The sequence below is a fragment of the Alexandromys fortis genome, unplaced genomic scaffold (assembly GCF_014885135.2).
Source record: "Alexandromys fortis isolate MF-2015 unplaced genomic scaffold, M_Fortis_MF-2015_v1.1 scaffold_146, whole genome shotgun sequence".
Lineage (NCBI taxonomy): Eukaryota > Metazoa > Chordata > Mammalia > Rodentia > Cricetidae > Alexandromys > Alexandromys fortis.
In genome coordinates this window covers 357,732-382,985 of record NW_026068042.1, presented here as the reverse complement: position 1 = coordinate 382,985, position 25,254 = coordinate 357,732, and the positions used below count along the sequence as shown (strand labels likewise).

The following is a 25,254-nucleotide window of genomic DNA, read 5'->3' as shown; positions in this document are numbered from 1 at the left end:
CCAGGCTTGTTTTGAGACAGGGTCTCAGTATGTAGTTCTTGCTGGCTTGGAACTCACTATGTAGGCCAGGTCAAAATCTGCCTGCCTCTGCCTCCCAAGAGCTGGGACTAACAGTGTTCACCATCATCCCGGGTATAACCCAGGCCTTTGGACTCCAGGCCAGCACGTGGGGCACTGCCCAGTTTTGGACTTCCATTTTCCTCCAGAGAGCTTCCGTTTCCCCAAACCCACTCTAAGAGGGCTCCCCACCACTTTCCCAGACTCACCAGCTCAGTTACAAGTGGCAACTTTCTGTTTATTGCTCAAAAACGAACTCAGAAGCAAAGAAAGGTGGAGAGAGAGTGGGCGGGGAGACACAGGGAAGGGATGGGACTTGGCCCACCCCTTCCTCCATCCTCACCCTCGAGGCCCAGCAGTGGCCAGACATCTGGGGGTAGGGAGCCTTCATGGCCATGGGGATGGTAGTACTAGGGGACAGTTCTTGAGTGGGGCCCTGGGCTGGAGAGGCCCCAGGAATTGCAAGGGGCTGAGTTCCCTTCCCTGGGTCCAGAAGTCAGTAGGATCAGGCGGACAGAAGGCCCCTTGTTTGGCAACTAAGAAGAGGCGGCTTTGGGCGGCAGGATGCTGGTTTATTTACTGTAGGGTCTCCAGGGCCATCAAAGCCCCCTCATGGGACGGGAAGACTATTTACACAGCAGGGGGAGGGAGCCAGAGACCAGGTCCTATGTTCCTCACTGCCCAGAATGGCAAGAGAATGGGGCGGTCCTGGGTCCTGCAGACTTAGACTCGGGGTTCAGATGGAGACTTCGTACTCCCGTGTATCCTGAAGACAGAAGAGCAGATAAACTGGAGTGAGTGGGAGGTGAAGAGGCACCCACAAGGAGGGAGGGGCAAGGCATAATATCTGAGCTGAGACGGGTGGTACCAACCTGTAATTCCAGCTACTAGGGAGATGGAGGCAAGAAGAGGACAATTCAAGGCAGGCCTGAGCTACAGCAGTTCCAGGTCAGACTGGATAATTTAAACACTTTCTCAGAAATCAGAGAGGATTGGAGAGCTCGGCATGATGATACATGCATTTAGTCCCAGCACTTGGAGGTAGAGGCAGGGGGGTGGTGTCTGAACTTGAGGCCAGCCTGGTCTACATAGAGTTCCAGATTTGCCAGGGCTACATAGAGAGACCCTTGTCTCAGAAGAAAAGAGGGTGAGACACTAGAGATGCCACCCAATGCCTAGAGCCTGCAGACGGCTCACAAGGAACTAATCTCCAGTACCACACACAGAGAAAGACCATGTTATTCTGAGACAGGGTGTCTCTGTATAGTCCTGGATGTCTTGGAACTCTCTAGGTAGATCAGGTTGGCTCCAAACTCAGAGATCGGCCTGCTTCTGCCTCTAGATTAAAGTCGTTGAGCCACCATGTCCAGCAAGACCTTCATACTTAAATTAATATGGGGAGCTGGAGAGATGGCTACTCTTTCAGAGGACCTAGGTTGGGTCCACAGCATTCACATGGTGGCTCACAACTGTCTGCAACTCCTGTTCCGTGGGGTCTGACGCCCTCTAGACTCTGAGGGCAGTTCATGTACTTACTGTAGACAGGCAAGCATAAAACAATTTTATTTTTGTTTTTTGTTTTTTTTTTTTGATACAGGGTTTCTCTGTGTAGCTCTGACTGTCTTAGAATTCACTCTGTAGACCAAGCTGACTTTGAACTCACAGAGACCTACCTGCCTCTGCCTCCTAAGTTCTGGGAGTAAAGGTGTATGCCACCACTACTGGCTACAATTTAAAATTTTTTAGATTTTTTTCTTTTTTTCCTTTATTTATTAGGTTTTTTGAGACAAGATGTCTCCGTATGTAGCTCTGGCAATCCTGGAACTCACTTTGTAGACCAGTAGACCAGGCTGGCCTCAAACTCAGAGAGCTCTCCCTGCCTCTGTCCAAGTGCTGGGATTAAAGGCATGCACCACCACAGCCTAGCCAGAAAATGTTTTCTAGTAAAGATTCCAAGTCAGGCTTGATGGTGCATATTTTAATCTCAGCACTCAGGGCATAGAGGCAGGCAGATCTCTGAGCGTTCCAGGCCAGCCAGGGCTACATAGTAAACCCTGCCTCCTCCCCCCCCACACAAAAGAAAGAGAACCCAGGGTTAAATTTAGCTAATAGATATGTTTGGTTTCTCCAGTAGTACTGTACGATGACAGAAAGGCATTTCTGAAATGCCTGGAACAGGAGGAGGATCTGGAGACTGGGCCTAAGTGCCCGCTGTGGATTTGAGCTACATCCTGCAGACAGACTCTGGTCCTCCACTTAGCTACAGACCTCACCATCCCCTGTTGCCCCCACACAGCTTGCTTTGACCGTCATCATGACTTCTCTAGGCAACTGAGTCTGAAATTTTCCAAAGAGATCATGGAGACTTTGGGAGAAGATTATAAAGTCCTGGGGGGAGACAGAGAACTGTGGCTTTCCCAGCAGAGGGGAGGGACTCACCCCAGCTTCATACAGTGGGTTGCTAAAGTCTGACTCCACGGTGATGGGACTGTAGGAGTGGGAACCAGAGAAACCGAAAAGCGATTTTCCTTGCAGCCTGGGAAAGGGAGAGGACAGCGGGCTTATGGTGTGAGTCCACGAACTCCTTTCCCTGACTCCCAGGTACGACCCCTGCCCTGGCCAAAGGTCAGGGTCACAGGTAGGGTACTTACTTGGTGTAGTAGATGTAAACACCAATGCCAAGGACAATGACCAAACCTAGGGGCAACAGGATGGCCAGAGCAAGGTTTCCACCCTCCAGCTGCCGTGATGGGTCTGTAGTCTGGGTCACTGGGGAGGGAGGAAGAGTAGCAAATGAGGGAAGGCTGGACCCACTCCTGGGCTCTCCCAGCCTCCTGCCCTGGGTCCTGAACCCTCTGGGGCCTGGCCTCCTGCCCCCAGCCTCGACCTTGCCCTCCCAACCTGGCCAGGCCTGGTCTCCACCTGCGCCCTCACTGACCTTCCAGTTTTCGGTTGTCCAGGAGCTCCTCATAGGCCACTGCAGGGAGAGGAGGGGGAGGAGGGACGGGGTCTGAGCCAGGGAGGGAAGGAGACTGGGGAGAGGGCCGAAGCCCGGTGCGGCTGGGCTGCACAGCCTGGGTCTCTACCCTCTGTTCGGTCTATACTTGTCTTTCCCTGTGTGTGTAGAGGCCATGGCGATTGGTGGGCCAGGGCCTGTCCTCCTCTTCCAAACCCACTCAAGGTTCAAGGTTCCTGGAGAGTCTATTTCTCACTGATAGCAGAACCGAGGCCTTTGTGGAGAGGCAAAGGGGCTTCTATACCAAGGCCCCCGCTACATCCCTCAGATCTCCCCGGGTTTTCCGGTCCTGGCTGTGAGAATGAGCCCACACATTAGGGCACTGGGCAGTCAGCCACCGGTCTTGAGCTTTCTACCCAACTCTTCTATCTCACGCCACTCCCCAGAAACCCATATGCCCCTTCTGCCCTGTTCGCCCAGGCACCTTTGCAGAGGGGGGGCTGGCTGGTCCACTGAGAGGGGTGACCGGGCACACAGGTGATGGTGACCTCGCCGATGAGCTCAAAGCCCTCGTAACAGAAGAAACGCAGAGACTCGCCGGCTTGGTAGTGATGCTTGTACAGTGTCTGGTAGCCATTCTCGGGGACACCGGGGTTCAGGCATGGCTCGTATTTTACTGCAAGAAGCACCGGGCCACACAGCTGCTTAGAAACTGGGCAGGGCCAGTCTGGGTTCCCCAGTCTTCCCTTCCTGAGGTGTCCCCCAAACTTACAGGCGCATTTGGGGACTCGATCGCTCCACTTGGGTGTTCCTGTGTCCCGGCTGTAGCAGGTGAGCACAGCTGCCCCTTCCAGGCTGTACCCTGGCAGACAGCGATACTGGACGTGGGAGCCGACTGGGAAACCGGCATCTGAGGCGGTCCGGTGGCCATTGGTGATCTCGCCAGGGTCAGCACAAGTCATAACTGGCGATAGAAGGGAAAGTTAGGGGAAGCAAGGGTCTTAGGGCATTGCCTGGAAATGGGGCTGATAGAGGCCCGAGCTTCCAGCCATCTCCTCAGGACCATCCTGTCCTCCTCCCACCAATTTCTTAGTGTGAGTCAGAAGACTTCAGAGTCAATGGATTTGCCAAATTGGTGGTGCAGTGCTCTAATTCCAGCACCCTGGGACTAAAGGAAGGAATGTGAACTCCAAACCTGCTTGGCCTAAACAAGTTTCAGAACGGGATACCCTTGGCTACAAAATGAGATGGGGGTGGGAGTGGGGTCAGTGTATTTCTTCCCCTCCTCCCTTTTTCTGTTTTGTTTTGTTTTGTTTTGTTTTGTTTTTCGACACAGGGTTTCTCTGTGTAACAGTCCTAGCTGTTCTGGAACTAGCTCTTGTAGACCAGGCTGGCCTCGAACTCAGAGATTCACTTGCCTCTGCCTCCCAAGAGTATGTTTCATTTGAAAGCAGGACGAATGGGGCAAACTCAGACCCTTGTCATCGGGTTAATTCAAAGTATTTAACTGTTATATTAGAGCACACACACTGAAACCCAGCGCTGGCCCTGGCATGACAGACCACCGTTCTGAACGTCTGGCGTCCCCCACATGCGCACGGTGCTTAGCCCACTGTACCCATATACACTACCTGCACTTTCATTCCCAGTGCTGCTGGAGAAGGGCGTAGCCACGGCCTCTGTGAGTGTGACTCTATGTGTGCTCCTGGATGTGCTTGTGGAGTCGGGTTAATGGTTAGTGTCTCCTACAGCTTTCCGAGCCTGGCGCTCAGCTGAACTGAGGTTGCAAACATGTGTGCCTGGCTTTTATGTGGGTTTAAGGGATCGGGCTCAGGTCCTGATGCTTGTGTAGCATCTGAACTATCTCTCCAACTCCATGGCCTTTGACTCCCATAAACCTGTGCTAAGCAGCCTGATAGATATTTAATCCTGATTATCCAGAGAGATCAATGTCACAGCCATCGCTCTTGTGGCCCAGGGCTTGGCACTCGGCCAGGCTGGAACCTGTCAAGATCATAGTCATGGAACAGTCGATAGATCCTGAGACTTGAGTCTCAACTCAGCATCAGACTCAGTGTAGCCTGGGCAACTTTCCAAGGCCAGCCTTGGTTAGATAACCTGACGGCTCGGCTCACTCCGGTCCACTTAGGTCCACAGGTCTGTGAGTCCTCCCGGGGATGAGGTGTAGTGTCTGTGAGTCCTCCCGGGTATGAGGTGCAGTGTCTGTCTGTGAGTCCTCCTGGGGATGAGGTGCAGTGTCTGTGAGTCCTCCCGGGGATGGGGTGCCATGTCAACTACACAGTGTTCCTTGTTTCCAGGCCAAACCTGGCTTTCTGAAACTCCTCCCCACTCATCCCACCATCCTTTCCTTTCCCTGGGCCATTTGCAAGAACTACATTGGTGGCACACACCTTTAATCCCAGCACTGAGGAGGCAGAAACAGGCAGATCTTTGAGTCCATGGTCAGCCTGGTTTACAGAGTGAGTTTCAGGACAGCCAAGGTACACAGAGAAACCCTGTCTTGAAAATGAAAAAACAAAACAAAACAAACAAAAAAATCCTACCATCAATATTTGTGTCATTTTCTCCAAATTCAGGGACAAGATGCTACTTCTTTCTGTTGTTTGCTTTATTTTTTTTTTATTTTTTGAGATGGTTCTTGCTGAAATTAGCCCTGTAGCTGGCCTTAAACTCATGGAAATTCTTCTGCTTCTGCTCCCGAGTGCTGGGCATGCAGAGCCAGCTCTGTGTGTGTATATATATATATATATATATATATATATATATATATATATATATATATAGAGTCTGTTTTACTTGTTTTGTTTACCATGTGAGTATTTTGCTATGCCCCCAGCCCTTGGGCTTTTCAGACAGGGATAGCTTTAAACTCATAATTATTCCGCCTCAGCTTCCCAAGTGTGAGGATTACAAGTGTGTGCCACTATGCCTAGCCTTTTTAAAAGATAAATAAACAAAGTCTCCAAGCTCCTGCAAAGATCATACCAAAATAATAGTAATAATGACATTCCTCTGAAGTAAATCTGTCTCATTCCTGGGTGAATGAAACCATAATCTTGCTACAAAGCTCCTGCATGCGCTTGCTCAGAGCTGTGACAACTATTGCCACGCTCCAGGCGCTGTGTGAAATGCTGCCTCTGCCCTGCACAGTCCCCTGCACCCACCTCATTCACAGGAGAGCAGAAGCTCAGAGATGTTAAGCACTCTACCCCAGGCTGTGCCTTGGTTACCACTGTGTAACAAGCCTAGCTGCTATGTATCTCTCTCCCTCCCAGGTCTGAGACCCTTCAGGGTAGGAAAGAAAAAAAACTGGTCCTATAACCACAACCCAGCCAGGCTTCGACAACTGCATTAAAGCAGATCAAATCCACTGACAAGCTTTGGTTCTAACAGAGTGAGAGTTTGGGGGTGTCTAGAGGAGAGCTAAGACTTTATGGGACAGAACCAGGGGCAATTTGGTGAAACCTGATAGGGGTGGAAGGGGCTTGGGCCATGGTGAAAAGTAGATTGAGCACAGGATGAAAGCTGTCTGAACGTGTGTGTGTGTGTGTGTGTGTGTGTGTGTGTGTGTGTGTGTAGCAATTTCAAGGCACTGAATGTGATGGGACCTAAAGGACATAGGGGTTAGGACTAAAGACCCAGGCAGGATTCAGGGCGAAGGGATGGCATTCAGTAGGGACAGGGAGGAGTCAAGTCTGAGCGGAAGGACTGGCTTGAGGCGGGGCTCTACTCACTCTTTTGGCAGGCAGGTGGAGCAGCGCTCCAGGACAGATCCCATTGGCAAGTGAGGATGTCTGATCCCAGGAGTTCGTAGCCAGGCTCGCACTGGTAAGTGAGCACTGTGCCCCGGATAAGGTCCCCGTGGGATGCCGTCCTCCAACCCCACTCAGGAGGTGGCAGCTCGGGACATGTATCGTTCCTTGGCACTTCTGCAGTGAAGATGGAGTGTACTTCCAGTCTCCGAGGACCTCTGCTGGTGGCCCCTTCCTGCCAGACCCCTGGCCATCCAGAGCCCTCGCCTTCCATACCTTTGAAATGTAATACGAAGCCCTGGCCTAGACCCGGATTTGGGGGCCCAGGGGGCGCCTGAAACTGCAGAGTGAGATCGGGTCCGGAGGAGAGGAGGCGGCGGCGCGGTTGAGGTCCCCGCAGCTGGGCCAGGACTCGAGCGCTGGGACCGTCCCCATCAAACAATGTCAGCATATCCCCTTCGCGAACATTCAAGCTGCAGTGAGGGGGGGGTCAGAGAATTAGAACTACGACTGGCCCATCATCCGGTTCTGCCCAATCCCCAACTCGCTCTTAACCAGCCCGCCTCTGAATTCCTCTCTCTCAATGTTGATCAGTTTAGGGTTCCCTACAGGTTCCAGAGGTGAGTTGAGTTATTCTCTAAGTCCTTTAAACCCGGGTCTCCCACCTCTGTCCTACACCCACTTGGTGTCTTCTTTCTGAACCCCAATGTTCCCACAGAGTTCCGTATGAACTCAGAAGAGCCAGTTGGGCTCCAAGTGCATTGTCTCACACACCTGATGGAGCCCAGCACCCATCGCCCAAGCTATGCGGCCCTAACATACATTTCAACTTGGAGCAAGATGCGCTTCTCTTCCTGGACGTGCAGGCCCCACACGCAGTCCTGGCCAGGGCTATAACTCTGGGGCCAGTCGGGAGAGAGGACCACACCAGCCGGCTCGGACAGCTCTCCTCCGCACATGGCTAGGGAAGAGGTGTCAGGTTCAGGACCCACGCGGGCATGCGACCTCCATTCGCCATAGTCCCCATGGGGCTCAGTGCTATGCACGAGGCCACCTCAACAGGCTTTTTGCTGTGAAGATTTCTTGTCATATCTAGGTTTTACTACGACTGTTTTTCCAGCCCTGCCCTCCCTGTCCACTTTCCAGCTTACTCGCCGAACCACGACTCAACCCAATCCAGTTCTAGCTCTAGAAGCCTTTTGGGTCTGAGCCTGAATTCATAATAAGCCCAGCAATTACTTCCCCAAGAAAGCAGCCTCTGAAGGGAGGAGCTTGCCCAGGCTTTGGGTTTGGTTTTTGTTTCTTAACTGTTATTTTTCAATTTATCATTTATTTATTTATTTTATCGCTGTTTTGCCTGTAGGTTTGTCTGTGTGAGAGTGTTGGATCCTGCAATCACAGATAGCTGTGAGCTGCCATGTGGGTGCTAGGAACTGAACCTGGGTTCTCTGGAAGAGCAGTCCATGCTCTTAACCACTGAGCCATCTCCCCAGACCGCCTTTGGATTTATTAGGTCTTTTTTTTTTTTTTTTTTTTTTTTTTGGATTTTTTGAGACAGGGTTTCTTTTGGTTCCTGTCCTGGAACTAGCTCTTGTAGACCAGGCTGGCCTCGAACTCACAGAGATCCGCCTGCCTCTGCCTCCCGAGTGCTGGGATTAAAGGCGTGCACCACCACCGCCCGGCAGATTTATTAGGTCTTAATTTTCACTCAGATCTCCTTCACAATTGCCTTCCAGAGGTCCCAACTTCAGGGGCAGGCAGTCTGTAGGCTGAAGGACTCTGAAATGTAGAAGACTCACCCTTACAGGCTGGCTCCGTGTCATTCCAGTGGGGTTCTGTGGGATCCACACATTCGATCGCATTGGGGGGCCCTGGTGGTTCTAGAGCATATCCTGGGAGGCACGAGAAGGTGGCCAGTGCCCCAGGGCGGTACTCGGGGTCTGTGGTAGTCACGTTGCCATGTGCCAGGAAAGGGGCGAAGCAGCGATCCTCCTCAAAGGCTAGAGAGGAGTTGGTCAAGAAATGTAAGCATTAGGACAGGCTCAGGGACCTCATATTGGGCACTTGGGCTGAATTTGGGTGTTGGTCAGCCCTACATGGGATTTTTTTGAGGTAGTGGTCTCATTATATAGCTCAGGCCGACCTTGTCTTTGAGATTGTCCTGCCTCAGCCTTCCAAGTGGATGGGCCCATGCACCCTTGCCAATAGTACTACCCACCATTCCACAGATCAGGACAAAAAGCTACCAGCTCAAGGTCACCAGGAGATAACTACAGAGCCAGAGCTATAATCCTGAAGGGTTAGTTCTCATCCACAGACATCTGGCTTTGGAAACAGCAAGGGGCCTGCGGAGGGGTGTTTTTGGAGAACTGGCTTGCGTGGGTGTGTTCTAGCCTCAGAAATAACAGTTGGATTGCGATCATGCACACTGTCGCTAGAATCCCAAACTGCAGCTAGTACAGAAGCTGCTCAACTATTCCTGAGGACCAAATCGGCACAAATGAACATCTCTAGAGCACTTTTTTCTGCCCGTGCGATTGTGTCTTATCTACAAAACCACCTACGATGCGGGGGGGGGGGGGGGGGGGGAGAACCTGAAGCTCACAGCACAGCAGTGCCGCAGTGCCCCCCCCCCCCCGGGAGGTAGATTGGGATTCTCACCAAAGGCAGAGAGCTCTTAGCACTTCCAGACCCCATCAGGGGCCGGGGGTCTGCAGATTCACTGTTCTATTTCCTAACTTGATGAGGTATCATGTGTCAATCCTGCCCACCAATCGGGGCCCAGTGCCAATTCCACTTACTCGTAACCCATTCAAACCCGTGCCCTTCTAATCTGTGAGCATTTCCTTCCATTGCCCCTCCTCTCTGTCTTCCCAAGATGTGGTTTCTCTATGTAGCCCTGGCTCTCCTGGAACTCACTCTGTAGACCAGGCTGGCCCTAAGCTCAGAGATCTGACTGTCTCTGCCTCCCAAGTGCTGGGATTAATTAAAGACGCACACCACCACTGCCCTCTGGTCCATTGCCTGCCTATTGCTATTGCTTTTATACATACTCAGCCACGCTGTTTCTCAAATGCATCATTGCCCGTTCCCCCGAGCTGTTCTCCACCTTCTTCTCTCTAGTCATCTGCTTAACCTCCGTCCTGGAAGGCCACACCCGATGCCTCTTCTCCCATCATCACCGACTTCTTCTCAACTGTCCAACACCATTCTTCTTCCTTCTGGTCACAACTTATTTCTCTCTCTCTCTCTCTCTCTCTCTCTCTCTCTCTCTCTCTCTCTCTCTCTCTTTCTGACAGTGTTTCTCTGTCCTGGAACTCACTCTGTAGATCAGGCTGGCCTCAAATTCACAGAGATCTACTTGCCTCTGCTTCCAGAGTGCTGGGATTAAAGGCATGTACCACCACCACCCGGCAACTGCTCTCCTATTTTCCTTAGTGCCTTCCCTACACGAGGCTTAGTTGGAACAAAGCAGAGATAGCCATGCCATGCAGACCTGCCATAGTATTCCCTGACTTCGTTGAACTTAATAAAGTCGATAAGAACCTTTTCTGGAATTGTTGCTAAAGCTCTTCTGAGCATTTCCTCTCTCTGATGGTGTTAATAGTCTGTAAGTCTGTAGTCAGATTCACCACACTGGGGAAGCCTGCATGGGAATGAATTCACTGAACAGTAAGGAACTGAGAAACAGGTAATTGTCGGCCTGGCTGTATGCTCGATCCAGCCATATCTGAAACTTAATCAGAGGAGACTACTTGGAATGAGCCGGTGTCCCTGTGAAGGGATCCCTGTCAGGTGTCAGGAACCAAACACAGAGGCGAGCGTGGAGGGAGGATGTGCTGACTATTCCTAGTGGGTCCTAGTGTGAGGGAGAGGGAAAGGTGTGGGGTTTGGCACGGCCAGGAAATGAGACCTTTACCTTCATATCGGAGGCTGAGCAGCAGGGGATTGGCTGGTGTCTCTGAAAGCAGTTCTACGTAGAGGGACTGGGCATCACTGATGAGACCACGCTCAGGGACATCATCCATGTCAGAGTCATAAATCACGGGAGACAGGGGACTGCCTCCCGAGCGCACCATCAGCCTGGGATGAACAGAAGGATAGTAGGTGCTTTTCTGCCCCGGAAGCCGCCATCCTGCCTGCCCGGAAGCCGCCATCCTGCCCGCCCTCCAGACCACCTTTAAGCTGTTGTTATGTTAGCATATGCTGACCCACGCCATGCACTCTGCTAAGCCCCAGCACATTTTATCTTGTTTGATCCTTACAAGGACTCTGAGCAGACGCCATTGTCACCCCTCCCTTTATAGATGAGCTCCAGAGGCACAGAAAGACTTGGTGCTCAGCCTGACAGCACACTCTGAAGCAGCAGAGAAGACTGAGGAAAATGATAGCACACACTTTTATAGCACTTATCATGCCCTAGGAAGCACTTCAATTATTTTACATATCTTAATGCGTTTATTAATTAAGCCTTTGGAAGGGGGCTCTTATCTCCACTCTACCAATGAGAGAGAACTGAGGTACAGTGAGGTGCCCTGGCCCATCTAAAGCTGCATAAAGTTGCACACTCTGGAGTTGACACAAGGGTCCATCCAGTGTCACCTGACTCTCTGCTGTTCCAGCTTTCCCAAGGCAGGGACCTCCAGCCCAAAGCCCAGATCCTCACCGGTCATTGTCCTCATCCAGAGAGACTCTCTCAAAATGCAGGTGTAGCCGGCGTCCCTCAGCTGCTTCAATGACCCAGCGGCAGGTAAGGTTGGGCCCTGCGGCTCCTCCAGGCTCAGGGGATACAATGCGACCCAGTGTGGCATTGTGGATGGTGCCCCCACAAGATGCTGTGGGCAGAGAAGGAGTAGGAAAGTTTCAGTCCTCTTCTCAGGCTCAGTGCTAGCGCCTGAGGTCTACTGGCCAGGGATGGCCTTTGTCCCGCGTATTTAGCAGAGGGACAGGACCTTCTCCAACTACTGTCTAACCTGAAATAGGACCCTATGCGTGGAAATCCTGATAAAATGAAGCCTCCCAAAAGGTGGGCACTTTGAGACAGGGAGCCTCAAAACTGAAACTCTCAGACAAGAAGTTAGGAATCCCCAGATGGAGTGCACTTCATCCTTGGTGGAGGCCGCAGGATGAAGACTTAAGGGCCAAGATCTGCCAACCAGGGACCCAAACACGATCCGCTGGAGTGGAATCTCCAACGGCAGGGCATCGAGAGTGGTAACAGGATGGCAAGCACCAACTGGGCATTCCAAGATGAAGCCCAGACTAGACTGGAGATTCCCAAAGGATGGAGCCCCTCGTGGTGGAGCACTCTGGGGAAGACACCCTGACGGGACTCTGCAGCTAGAAACTTCTTCAGTATGGCTTTTTCCCCAGAGACGGAGACTCCCCAGCTCAGTCCCCCTCCCCCAGGACAGAAGTGTGCACAAGACTCACCTATGCAGCTCGGGGGTTCACCAGTCCAGGCTGGCCGTGTACCGTTGAGGCAGATAAGCGTCTCCTCACCCTGCAGCTGGTATCCCGAGTCACAGTGGAAGGTGGCAGTGCCCCCAGGATGCAGATCCGTCACACTCACATCCCCGTGGGCTGGCCGGGGTGGGAAGCCGCAGCTCAGAAGGTATGCTGCATGGGTCAAGGAAGAGGAAGAGGGGCTGCGGTCTCACAGCCATTTCCTGGTGCTCTGCAAACGCTCCCCTGCTCCCAGGGGGCAAACAGGCTCATTGCCAGGGTGCACGCTGGGGAAAACAAACTCCTGACACTGGCTCCCTGCCTCAGGGACAGCAACAGTGCTCACTCTGGTCTTTGTGATTTGCCCCCTTTGGTCCTTCTTTTTAATAGGTAAACATTATTTTAGAAACCAGTCTTACTGGCTGTTTGACCTCAAGCAAATCAGCAGACCACCCTGAAACTCTATCAGCACTAATAATAAACGGCATCTGCGAGATGGTTCAAGTCCCGAGTCAACTTACACAGTTTTAGAGGTAGGCAGAGAGGGCATGTCCCATTTTCTTTCTTGTTTGCTTGTTTGTTTTCCGAGACAGGGTTTCTCTGTGTAACTTTGGAGCCTGTCCTGAAACTCACTCTGTCGACCAGGCTGGCCTCGAACTCCAGAGATCCACCTGCCTCTGCCTGCTGAGTGCTGGGATTAAAGGCGTGCACCACGATGGCCCAGCCATGACCCTCTTTCTAGGAGAGGATGCTGAGCTGTTCCCCCGCCCCTCCCCCCAGCTGCTTATGCTCTGCGCTGTTTTCTTTCACAAACCTTCTTGTATGGAGGTGCAGCCAGTTTTCAGTCAGGCCAGCCCCTGACTGAGCCCACTGATGGAGCAGTGACTCTGTCTCCTTGAGAAGCTGATGTATCTCTTGCACTGAGAACTGTGGAACTGCTTTTTCTGCACCTACTTCCTGTACCTCAAGTTAGGACAACAATGACCTGCCCGTCCACATGCAGGTCACTCCGCCCTCCCATAATCTCTCCCTGGTGTCATATCCCCGCTACACATCCTTCACAGATATATTGCTTGCTTCTCTCTCAAAGCCTCTTGAGGTTATTTTTGGGGGCTGGGTGGGGTTGGTTTGGTTTTGAAACAAGGTCTTGTTGTGTAGCCCAGGCTAACTTCAGTTTCTCAGCCCTGCTATCTCTGCCTTCACAAACCTGTACCACCCTGCAAGGCCGTGCCTTGGAGGTGCAATCTGGCTCTACTCGGCAGAAGGCTTTGGCTTCCCTGACTGTGAAGCCTTCACGGATTCTGTCAGAGACCTATCCCTTCCATATTCCAAAAGTCTTCAAGCATTTATCTGGCTGGGCTGTGGGGCAGACAGGAGTAAAACAAAACACAAAACAAACCCATACCTTGCCTTTCCATGGACCCTAGACTGCTAAGACGAGCACATATAAAACACCCATCCAAAACCCAGCAAGTTCGGCAAATGCCAGCCCTCTGTGGCCAACAGAGCCAACTCCGAATGCTCTACCTTGATATTCTAGTCCCTTCTCCTGCCAAGTCAAGCCCAGTCCCTAAGACAGTGCTCGGCTCCTGAGCCCGAATGTCCTATTTATTATGTATACATTATTTTGTCTGTGTGTATCTCCAGGGCACCAGACCTCACTACAGATGGTTGTGAGCCAACAAGTGGTTGCTGGGAATTGAACTCAGGACCTTTGGAAGGGCAGGCAATGCTCTTAACCACCGAGCCATCCCTCCAGCCCCTGAGCCCGAATGTCCTACAGGACGGCCCGTCTTACTATCGCATACAGTCTGCCCCCCTTTCCTTCTGGTGACGCTAGAGAAATGTTCCACCATGAACTATACCCCCAGCCCTTGGGATTTTTGTTTTGTTTTTGAGAGATGGACTGACTATGTAGCCCTGGCTAGCCTGGAACTCTTGACATAGACCAGGCTGATCTTGAACTCACAGAGACCCATCTGCTTCTGCCTCCTGAGTGCAGGGATTACAGGCGTGCACCACTGACACCTAGCTACCATTTGATTTTTTTTTTTTTTTTGAGACAAGATCTCACTATGTAGTCTAGGCTAGCTTTGAACTCTTGTACCTCCTACCTCAGCATTCAGAGTGCTAGACTTACATGTATGTACCACCACAGACAGACTACCTCCATATCTTTTGCTCACACTTGTGCTTCTACATGCAAGGAATTTTGGCCTCTTTTTGATCTTTCAAAGAGTAATTTGAGTACCACGCCTTCTGGGAAGCCTTCATGACTTTCCCTGCTCCCATAAGGTCTTGCCTGTGTTCAAGTCTACATATGTAATTTTCTCTTCTTTTCTTTTCTTTTTTTTTTTTTTGAGACAGGGTTTCTCCTGAGTTTTGGAGACTGTCCTGGAACTAGCTCTTATAGACCAGGTTGGCTCCAAACTCAAAGAGATCCGCCTGCCTCTGCCTCCTGTGTGCTGGAATTAAAGGCATGCGTCATCACAGCCCGGAGATATGTATTTTCTTATCACGTTACCTATTTTCTGTTATCACTATGAGATGGAAGCAATGCCTGAGCAGGTTGATCTCACACGGGAAGGGGTATCTCCCACCAGTAATAATAATTCATATCAGGCCGGGCAGTGGTGGCGCATGCCTTTAATCCCTGCACTCGGGAGGCAGAGGCAGGCGGATGTCTGTGAGTTCGAGACCAGCCTGGTCTACAGAGCTAGTTCCAGGACAGGCTCCAAAGCCACAGAGAAACCCTGTCTCGAAAAACCAAAAAATAATAATAATAATTCATATCAGTAAGGATTGGCCTGAAATCTAAACAAAAACTTTAAATGCAGGGTTGGGGGTGTAACTCATTTGGTAACACCTAGCTCTGAATTAACAAGGCCTATAACCCCAGCTCTGGGGAGGTAAAGGTAGAATCAAAAGTTTGAGGCTATCCTTGGCTACATAGTGAGTTCCAGGCCAGCCTAACTTACCTACGACTCAGTCTCAAAACAAACAAAACAAAACGTGCAAAGGATCTCCCACCCAAGGATCCCCCACCCAAGGGCACTCACACAGTCGTCCCCACCCTCCTTTTAGGAAGGAGCATAGGGCAGGGACTTGGGCAGCTGATTTCTGACTCTGCCAGCTGTCTCAGAAAGCCCTGTGACCTCAAATCTTTTCCGTCCCCTGAGAGATGGAGCTGACTTGGTCCTCTCTGGGTTACTGTGAGCAGCAGTGGTTGGGGGAGGACTTTGCACACGGGCAAGCTTGCTGGGCTGTGCTCTAACGTGAAGCCACAGTTAGAGCAGGTTGAGAGAGGCTTAAGTAGTGCCTCGGTCTTAAAGATGCCTGCAGGAGCTGCAAATAAGGGAAGACCAGGGCAGGTAATAAAGTCCCTTTACGCAATAGCCCTGCTCCCCTCCATGTTCCACTTAGCCCGAGAGTCCTAGTTTTGATGCCCTAGGGAAATGGCTGCTTAAAGGAGCCAGTGAATCGCTGTTTTTCCCCATCTGATGTCCATTCCTTGACTCCCCAGGCAGACGTGGCTTTGCCTCCAACAACCAGGTCCCTGGCACCAAGTACAAACACCACCTCACTGGTCTCTCCGATAGGCCTGATGGTGGGAGCTTCTGCCTGGCACAATTTACCCTCAGAGCCTGAGGAAGGGGTATATACTGCAACCGGGATAATATACACAAGGAATCTGGGAAGGAGGAGGAAGTACATGAAACCAAGTGCCAGGGGCTCCTGTCTCTGAAGAGCACACGGAGGGACCGTGGAGAAGACAGCCGCGTCTGGAATGGGGACATTGGCTGAGTCCCTTAGGTCATGCTCATATACGTGTGCTAGAATGTGCATGTGCACTGTGAGAGGGTTCCCACACACGCGCACACAGGATAGCATAGGTACATGTACAGCTTGTCTGTGTCTGGATGCACGACACACCCTCCCTGCTTCCTGCCCTAGAAATCGGGAGTTGTCAAAATTACAAACCTCAGAGTGTCCCTTTCCTGCTGGTGCTGTTTCCACTGTCCACCTCTCTTCTGCAGAGGACACCCTGCCTGTCACCCTTCACTGCCGTCTCTGCTTTGACTGTGGTGGCACTGGCTGCCATCTCTGAGAGCTGACTGTGTTCCAGACACTGTTTTAAATGCTCCACAGGTACTAACTCATTAGCTCCTCCTAGTAACCCTTCATAATAAGTATTACAGCTTCTGGTTTTCAGATGGAGCCTCAGGGCACAGAAAGGTAAAGAAACTAGCCCAGGCCACACAGTGCAGACAATTCTACCTTCACCCTTCAAAGGGTCACATTTCTCTCCTCTCTGGGACTCAGAATGTGCGTCTCCGTCCATTAGACAGTTGCTTCTTTCTCTTCCTTCCTCCCACCCTTCCCCTGGCCAGCTCACCCTGGGGGTCTCCTCTTAGTCATCGCCTCCCCCAAGAAGCCATTCCTACATTCCCCAGAAAAAGCTCGGTCCCTTTTGATACCTGCTCCTCTTGCCTGAGTTTCCTCATAATCCTTATCTCGGACACAACCATTCTGATTATTTAGGTTTCTACCCAGATCCTCAGCTCCTTAAAAATAGACTTTTATTCATTCTGCTCCCCAAGGCTAAAGCAGAGCCTGGTATGAAGTAGGCACTCAGTAAAAAGTCATTGAACCAAATAAATAAATTGCTACTTGGATTCATTCACACCTATCTACAGATCCATGACTGTGTGAGAAAACAGATATGCATGCCTTTTGAGGGTCCCGCCCACATAGGGTCCCGAGCAGGAGGAAGATGCTCTCAGTCCCCTGAGTTAGAAGGGCCCTGGAGATGCCTTCTCTACCCTATGTGGCTCTTGTCCCTCTACTGGCACTTCAGACTCCTCACCCTGATAGTGAATCCTGAAGCCATTGCCCCTTGGGACCCGGGGACTCTGGAAATGCAGAAGCAGCCGGTTTGTTGGGCTCCGAAGGACCTGTCCTTCTCCCAGCATGGAGGAATTAGCCAAGAGTCTGGGGGCCAGGCCTGGGGATCCCCCACCGGCCAGCACCAGGAGCTCCTCCTCTTGAGACAGGTTGAGTGTCTGCACCTAAAGAAGCCAGATACAGGCAGGCCAGGGCAAATTAGCAGGGGAGGGGTTAGCATGACAGCCTAAGGCCCCATCCTCTGGGAAAACCACCCATGTTGCGGAACAATAGAAGAGTTTTCGAGATAATCTGGCTCAGAAAACAGCTTCACACTCCCCAGGCCAGACTTAGGCACACTCAGTGGGCAGACACCAAAGAAAATTACCTGAATCTCAATGCCATAGCCAGGGTAGACATGGATGCTGTAGGTGCAGTCTAGGGGTTCCATAGAGCGGCTGGTACTGCTCCCCAAGTCCGGAGACTCCACGAACCCTTCCCCCTCAGAGATGTTGTTATTGCACAGAACTAGAGAGAGAGAAGTGACTTGGACTAAGAAGTCCTGCGTACTTGCCCTCCTGGGGGGCCAACCATCTTCAGTGGTCGCCTGTATCCCCCAGCACCCTCTCCATCCTTACCCAGTGCTCGCTTGCTACCCCCTCCCCAAAACTTTCCTTCCCCCACTACAGACAGATGGAAGCCCATGAGCCCATGGACATTAATACCGGTCTTTTGTTACCAGTAACCACAAGCCCTTTCTTATCGGTACCTAAAGCTCCTTCTCCCACAAATCCCCCCATCCATCCCCACATGGGGGCTTCCATGCCCTTTCCATCGCCTCACCTGGGCTAGTGACAGTAGTGGTGACAGTTGTGGTGGTGATGATGGTGGTGGTAGTTTCCTCCTCTCCTCCCTCGGGCCTGAGGGGTGGGACTGGGGAGGCGGGGCCGGGCGGGGGCGGGGCTGTAGTTCCAGGGGGCGGGGTCAGCAGTTCTGGCGCGGTGGGGCCTGCCCCCCTGACCCCCTTAGGGGTGACAGCTGTCGTCAGAGGCCCTGTCCCTGGCTCAGTGGCACGTGGCAGGGAGGGCGCTGCAAGAGTCTGGCCGGCTGGAGGGGTGGCTAGTGTGGGGTCTGGGTCAGATCCTGAGATAGTTTGAGGGTAGTCAGAGCACAGGAGCAGCAAATTGGCCCATGGGGGTGGGGAAATGGCTTAGAATGAAATGGGAACCCCAAAGCCTCCCCACAAGGTAAAGGCCCCCATTTATTTCTTACCCACCCAGGCTCCCCACATTGTCTCAAGATTTTGCAAAGCTCCCTTTCTTTTTCCGCCACAGCCTCGACAGCCCCCTTGAGCATCTCCCCACCCCCAGATCTGGCTCTCTCCTGCCTACCCCTTCCTCTCATCTCCGTCTTGTTCTCTCTGGAGCCTTCTTCTGCTTAGTATTCTTATTGCTTTCTGCTTTTATGAGCGATCCTCAATCAACTGCTGGTTGTGCATTGCTCTTTTTCTCCCCATTTTTGTGACTCTGGCTCTCTGAACTCACATATCTCTACACATACATGACCTTCTCTTGACTGTCCATCATTCTGTCCCTGTCTCTGGTTCTATCTAGGGAGTTTTGACTCTGTCTTCTCTTGCCTGCCCCTGAATTTCATTGGCTTCCTAGGGGTTCTTTCTCTCTCTGAACTCTCTACCTGACTTTCCTCTGCCAGGCACCCCATCTGCCAGAGGCATCGTCTCTCCTTCTACTTTTATGCCACTTTGGGGGCCTCACCAGGCAAGAGGCCAATCTCTGGGCCCTTCTGCAGCAAAGCTCCATGAAGCAGGTCAGCCAGGTCCTCAGAGGCCACAGTGGGAGTCTCACTTCCAGGTTCTGGGATCATCTCATCCTCCTTCAGGGGCAGACCTAGGAGGTGAAGTCTTATGAGCCTCTCTCTCCATTCCCCTACATCCCCCTTTCTCGGTAGAGATATTTCCCAGAGCACTTCTTAGTGGACACTCAGAGGGCCTTAGACTGGGCTGAGAGCCAAGATCAGAAGAGAGGCTCCAATCTGCCCTCTCCCTCATGCAGCCCCTGCTCCCAGTCTCTGGGTCTTCAGTAGGAGCCTTAGTTACTACTAACCCAGGACAGCTCTAGCGGAACATGGGAGCCCGGCCTTTGGGACTGCTTCCTATTCTCCCCGGTGAAGCCTTCCCCAATCCCAGAACTCGGAGGAGAGTCTGATAGCACCTCCCAGACCTTCCCTCCGCAGTGCCAGCTTTCTCTCTGGGTTTCTGCCTCTGCAGACTCCCCCCCCCCCCCCCCCCCGTCTCTGTTGCCTTCTCTAGAGTCAGGTTGGGGATCACAGTGCAGTCAGGGATTGAATATCCCTGCTTGTGTTCATCTTTGTCCATATGTCCAAGAACATTTGTGTGTGCATCGCCTGGCATCTCTCCCAGCACCTCCATCTCCCACCCAGGTACCCTGGCTGCTTCTACCGCCTCCGCAGACATCCACCCAACTTCCCCTAGCTCTTCTTCCTGGATTTAACCCCTAAGATACAACTAAAAGCTCTCCTTATTCATTCCCCCATCTCCTTAATATTAGGAGTTCAAGGGCTCCATGTATCAATCAGAAAGCCTTGGCTTGCCCCTTCCCAGTCAACTGTGCCCCTCCCCTCCCCCACAAGATCAGAAGACTCAATATGTTCAGAGAAAGGTGGAGGACCCCTCAGGGCCTTCCCAGGGCCCACCCCCACATGTCCTTACCCTCAATCCAGGCACAGCTCAGCAGAATTAGGAACAGCAGCTGGGAAGGCGGTGGGTGCTGGGCCTTGGGAGTCCCCATGGCGACTCACCCTAATCTCTTTTCTCTGTAGCTCTTCTGAATAATCTAGTTGTCACTTTCCTTCCGCGTCCTTTTATCTTTCCCTTTAATTTTGTTTTCCTGCTAAGGGTTAGCAAAGGAGGACAATTTTTCTCCCTTTGGGATGGAGGAGCAGAATTGGCCTAGGGGTTGCCTGGAGTCCGCCCCCTTTAGCTCAATCTTTATCCTTGGCTCTCCGATCTGTGGCAAAGGGGGGCGCGGCTCCCGCTGCGGGGGGTGGGGCCGAGAGGGCCGAAGGTTATCCCCTTGTTCGGGCGCTTGGGTCCATCGGGATGGATAGCTAGCCAGCTGGGGGAAGTGGGAAGGGAAAGGCAGCTTCTGGAGGCCCAGGGTGGGCTTGAGGATCCAGAGGGTCCTTACGGGGTTCTAACGGGGCTTGTCGGGGAGAGGAAGAGGGAAGGGGTTGCGGAACCAGGGATGCCAAAGCTCGGCCACTGGAGCTGCGGGAGGGAGAAGCTGAGAAAGGTGTCAAGCCCACGTCAGATCCTGGGGACGGGCGAAGGGAGGGGCCTGGGATTTATTCGCCGAAGAGGGAGGAGGAGGAAGTGCAGATGGAGGAAGGAAGGATCCCGAGCCAGGACCGTAATCTGCACTCCGAGGCCCCTAGGGGAGCAAAAGGAAACTCTGGTCCCAGTAGTAATTAGGTTCTCTCCCGGCGCCATTCCAGCACATCTGGAATCTGCACCTGGTCTTCCCAGGGAGCCGAGGGAGGGCAGCAGCTTGGTTCGCGCCTTCCTGACCTGTCCAGTATGTCCTCTGTTCACACCCGGACCTCCCCGAGGGCCTTCACTGTGTCCTTTATAGAAACTCAGGTGGGATGGGCTCGCCCCTCCTCCAGGGAAAAGAGGAGGACCCACGTTGTAAGGAGTCTGAGGGGTACGGATTGAGGGCCCTCCTCCTGCACACGACTTGACAGTGGCCTGTGGCCCGGCGCCGGCCACTCGCGATCTCCCGGCTCTGCCTCGCAGCGAGCGGGCGCCCTTTCAGCACCACGGCGCGCGGACAGCTCCTCGGCCCCGCCTGCGCGGGCGAGCCTCGAGGCCGGTGATTGGCTGAAGCGGCTTTCCCGATCCCGCGTCCCGCTCGGTGCTGGCTCTGGCGAAGCCAAGCCCGGGGTAAGGGGAGTCACAGGCCGACCTCTCCAGGGACCCGCAGGCCTACGGCCCACCTCGCAGTCCGGGAGCACCGGCCTCGCGCGCCGGTCAGCGTCCTCGCCCCGCCCCCGAGCCTGCCCCGCCCTTCTTTTCGCATTGCGGGGCCGCTGGAGGTTGGCACTGTGCCCCTGTACCCCACGTGGCGCTCGGTCAGGGCTGGGGGTGGGGGTCTAGAGAGGCCAATCTAGAGAGAAGTCTCCCTCCCCCTCTGGGAGGGGTCGTGGGTAGCTAAGCAGAGAGGGCTGCGGGAAGGAGTGACGTCAGGGTGAGTGGGCGCCCAGGAAGGGGTGTGTAGGAGACCGGGAACCAGAGAGGACGGACCCGAGCAGGTCGAGGGGGAAGACAGGACAAGGAGGAGGAAAGAGGAAGGAGAAAGAAGCCGCTACAGAGTGGGGTTGCAGGTCTGAGAGATGGAGTAGGGACTGCTGTTGTCAGGGGAACTAGAGGAAAAAGACGGGGTAGAGTAGGGAAAGGGGGGGCAGGAGTGCATTGGAGGGAGGAGCGGTGAGGGGGAGAGAGGAGAAGCAGAGGGAGAGGAGACGGAGAAGGAGAAAGAAGAGAGGGGCCATAGAAGAAAGAGGACTAGAGCCATCTCAGAGTGGAGACAGTCATAGAAAGAAAAGGAAGAGGAGAAGGAGAACTAGAGGGAAGTGAGGGAACCGGCTGTCAAGTGGCCTGCAGGAGGAGAGAGGGAGCAGGAGTAGGGATGTGGAAGGACAGGAACCAGGAAGCAGTCATCGAGGGGACAAGGGAAGAACTGGGGGGACCCGGGAGCTGGGGTCTAGAAGATGCAGGCCCCTTGGCCAGGGCCTCTTTGCCTATCGTGTTTCCATGGCCACTGCCCCTAGGTTCCTCAGCTCTTACGGTGCTCCTGGGAGCCCTCACTTCTCTGTTCCTTTGGTACTGCTACCGTCTGGGTTCCCAAGACATGCAGGCCCTGGGGGCTGGGAGCCAAGCTGGAGGTGTTAATGGTGGGCCTGAGGTATGCTCTCAGATGGGCCCAAGGGGCTCTGGGGATCTTGGGGAAGGACCCAGGGCAGAAGGTCTAGTTAGCCGGCGACTTCGGGCCTATGCCAGGCGCTACTCCTGGGCTGGGATGGGCAGAGTGAGGCGGGCAGCTCATGGAGGTTCTGGCCTGGCAGGAGGGACAGGGCTCCTAGGCATTCAGCGCCCAGGCCTACTTTTTCTACCAGACCTGCCTTCGTCCCCCTTTGTGCCACGTGATGCCCAGAGGCATGACGTGGAACTCCTACAGAGCAGCTTCCCCGCCATTTTGCGGGACTTTGGGGCTGTGAGTTGGGACTTCTCAGGGACTACCCCTCCGCCTCGGGGCTGGTCCCAATCCCTGGCCCCTGGGTGCTACCAGCTCCTGCTGTACCAAGCAGGCCGGTGCCAACCCAGCAACTGCCGGCGGTGCCCAGGAGCCTATCGCGCACTGAGGGGGCTGCGGAGCTTCATGAGTGCCAATACCTTCGGCAATGCTGGCTTTTCCGTTCTCCTGCCTGGGGCCCGGCTTGAGGGCCGCTGTGGACCCACCAATGCTCGGGTTAGATGCCATCTGGGTGAGTATATCCTGTCCACAATCCTTGCCTCCCCATTTTCTCCTTCCCTACCCTTTTCTTGGCCATTGGATCTTTTTGCACTATGGTTCCCATCATGCCTTTCTTCTCAGAATCTTCCCCAACCAGATCTCCTGAGTTCCACTTCCATACAAGCTATCCTGTCAGTGACAACTTGCAGTGTGTTCCACACTGATTCTCACTCTTCCCCCTTTTCTTTCATTGAAAAGAAATCCTCATTGTAAGTGGTCACTGTTACTTGCCCTCAAGAGAAAATACTCTGAAACCCAAATTTAAACTATAAGGAGAAAGCCTTGTGGAAGGAGCAGTGGTGCATGCCTGTAATCTCAGCACCTGGGAGACTGAGGCAAGCCTGGGTCTCAACATTCTTTATTGACTTAGTCTTAGGGAGTACAGTGAGACACTCTAGTCCCTCCCCCACCCCAATTTGTTTTTTTGTTTGTTTGTTTGTTTGTTTGTTTTTTCCGAGACAGGGTTTCTCTGTGGTTTTGGAGCCTGTCCTGGAACTAGCTCTTGTAGACCAGGCTGGCCTTGTGAACTCACAGAGATCCACCTGCCTCTGCCTCCCAAGTGCTGGGATTAAAGGCGTGCGCCACCACCACCCGGCTCCCCAATTTGTTTTTTGAGTTAAAGGCTCTTACTATATAGTTCTGGCTGGCCCAAACTCACCAAGATCGTCCGTCGTCTACCTCCTGAGTGCAGGGACTGAAGGTGTTCGCCATACATTTGGCCTACTTTATCTAGGCTTCTTCACTGATAAGTAACAATGTTAGTGAGATGTTAGGTAGACGGACCTGAGATTTTCTTTTTAACGTTCTAAAGATTAAAAGAAAACCAGAAAAAATGTATGGTTGATATTCTATGCTATGACTTTGGCTCGCCCTGAATCTCTGTTGTGCTATCAGATAGATGTGTCTTATGCTTTGGGGCATCCTGGCCTCACAATCAAGTCCAGATTCCCCTCCCCCACTCACAAAGGCTTTCTGGCTGCTCCCTGCAGACACCATGAACATGTTAGACTTTTATCTTAGTAATGTTGAGAACACTACTCAGTCTTAAGGACTTTTCTAAATGCCACCTCTGGAATGCCTTGTTTGCCTTCAGAGTTGGCTCAGTTTTCTCAGCACACTTGACTGAGGTCAGGCTGGAGCCAGCGGTTATACCTCCTGGGAGAAGGTTCTGGAGCTGAACTGACAGAAAGTCCAGGAGACTGCTCAGAGAAGCTTTTCTCCAAATGTCACGTGGCTTTTGTTTTTTGAGACAGGATTTCTCTGCAGCTTTGGAGCCTGTCCTGGAATAGCTCTGTAGACCAGGTTGGTCTCGAACTCACAGAGATCCGCCTGCCTCTGCCTCCCTAGTGCTGGGATTAAAGGCATGCGCCACCACCGCCCGGCTGCCAAGTGGTTCTTTCAGCAGCACTTCAGTCTTAGCATCCTGCAGACAGGGCTGTGTCGTCAATGCACCCCTGGCACTTTTGAGGACCACAGACCCTTCCTGTAAGGCCCACTGAGTAGGTAGGCTTCCTGAACACAGGCAGGAGTGGCAGATGTCCATTCTCTTCTCACAGGCCTAAAGATCCCCCCTGGCTGCGAGCTGGTTGTTGGTGGAGAGCCTCAGTGCTGGGCTGAAGGGCACTGTCTCCTGGTGGACGACTCCTTCCTGCACACAGTGGCTCATAATGGTAACGGGACTCATTCTGCTGGGTTGGGGTTAAGGGACCAAAGAGCTGAAGAGTTCCAGTCAACCTTGACTCAGTGGTACCATTTTGGTGCTATATAGCTTTGGGCAAATCATAGCTTCTCTAATCACCTATGAGGCATCTGCCTTCCTTACCAAGTGATTGTATATGGCTATCAGTACAGGAATATGAGCTACTGTCTGCGTTCCTGTCCAACTCTTGCTGTGGGACCGCAGGCATTCACCTAACCTTGCGTCTCAGTTAGCTGGTATACAATGTGCCCATTTTAGGCACAGAGTTACCAATAGAAAGTTCTAACCTGGTATGAGAATGCTGGCACTCACCTGCAAACTCAGCACCTGCACTTAGGACGCTGAGTTCAAGGGCTGGGCTACATGATGAGCCTTAAATGAAATAGTGGCCAGGGCCTGGCACTGTACTGCTTTCCTCAGTGTCTGATAGGAATACCTTGGCAGAGCAGTACTTGCTATCAGCTGCTGTCTCCATCCCTATGTGCCCTAGGGTCCCCTGAAGATGGGCCTCGAGTGGTCTTCATTGTGGATCTCTGGCACCCCAACGTGGCTGGGGCTGAACGCCAAGCTCTTGACTTTGTCTTCGCACCAGACCCTTGAGAGAAGTGGCTCCCTCCCAGCGCCTGAGCTGGATGCTGCTGCACCCAAGGACGGCTTGCGTGGTGGTCAGGACCTCCTTTCCACTAGGAAGGGGCAGCAGGGTGTGACTTACTCTGCCAACACTGAAATACAAATCTGGAATCCTCTCCACCTCCTGCCTCCTTCCTTCCCAGTTACCAGTCCCAGGTTAGGGCTCAGGGCTGGGGCTCATGTTTCTGCCATGCTAAC

General features: G+C 52.9%; 2 protein-coding genes across 2 annotated transcripts; one reads left to right on the top strand and one right to left on the bottom strand.

Annotated features, from left to right (window-relative positions):
• Positions 1–288: 288 nt before the first annotated feature.
• Sez6l2 (seizure related 6 homolog like 2) lies at positions 289–20,448 on the bottom strand. The gene is made up of 18 exons (XM_050166076.1): positions 19,865–20,448; positions 18,891–19,022; positions 17,959–18,258; positions 17,504–17,643; positions 17,099–17,300; positions 12,220–12,405; positions 11,453–11,621; positions 10,706–10,869; positions 8,586–8,786; positions 7,609–7,747; positions 7,063–7,259; positions 6,769–6,963; positions 3,786–3,977; positions 3,498–3,689; positions 2,996–3,034; positions 2,709–2,826; positions 2,497–2,593; positions 289–823 (listed from the first exon to the last, which is right to left on the bottom strand). Exons 1-18 carry the CDS (start codon positions 19,941–19,943, stop codon positions 794–796), a joined length of 2,772 nt encoding a protein of 923 aa, XP_050022033.1. The 5' UTR covers positions 19,944–20,448; the 3' UTR covers positions 289–793.
• A 1,214-nt stretch (positions 20,449–21,662) lies between these two features.
• On the top strand, positions 21,663–25,026 carry Asphd1 (aspartate beta-hydroxylase domain containing 1). Its single transcript, XM_050166075.1, has 3 exons — positions 21,663–22,698; positions 24,284–24,397; positions 24,917–25,026. Exons 1-3 carry the CDS (start codon positions 21,843–21,845, stop codon positions 25,024–25,026), a joined length of 1,080 nt encoding a protein of 359 aa, XP_050022032.1. The 5' UTR covers positions 21,663–21,842.
• The last annotated feature ends 228 nt before the right edge of the window (positions 25,027–25,254 follow it).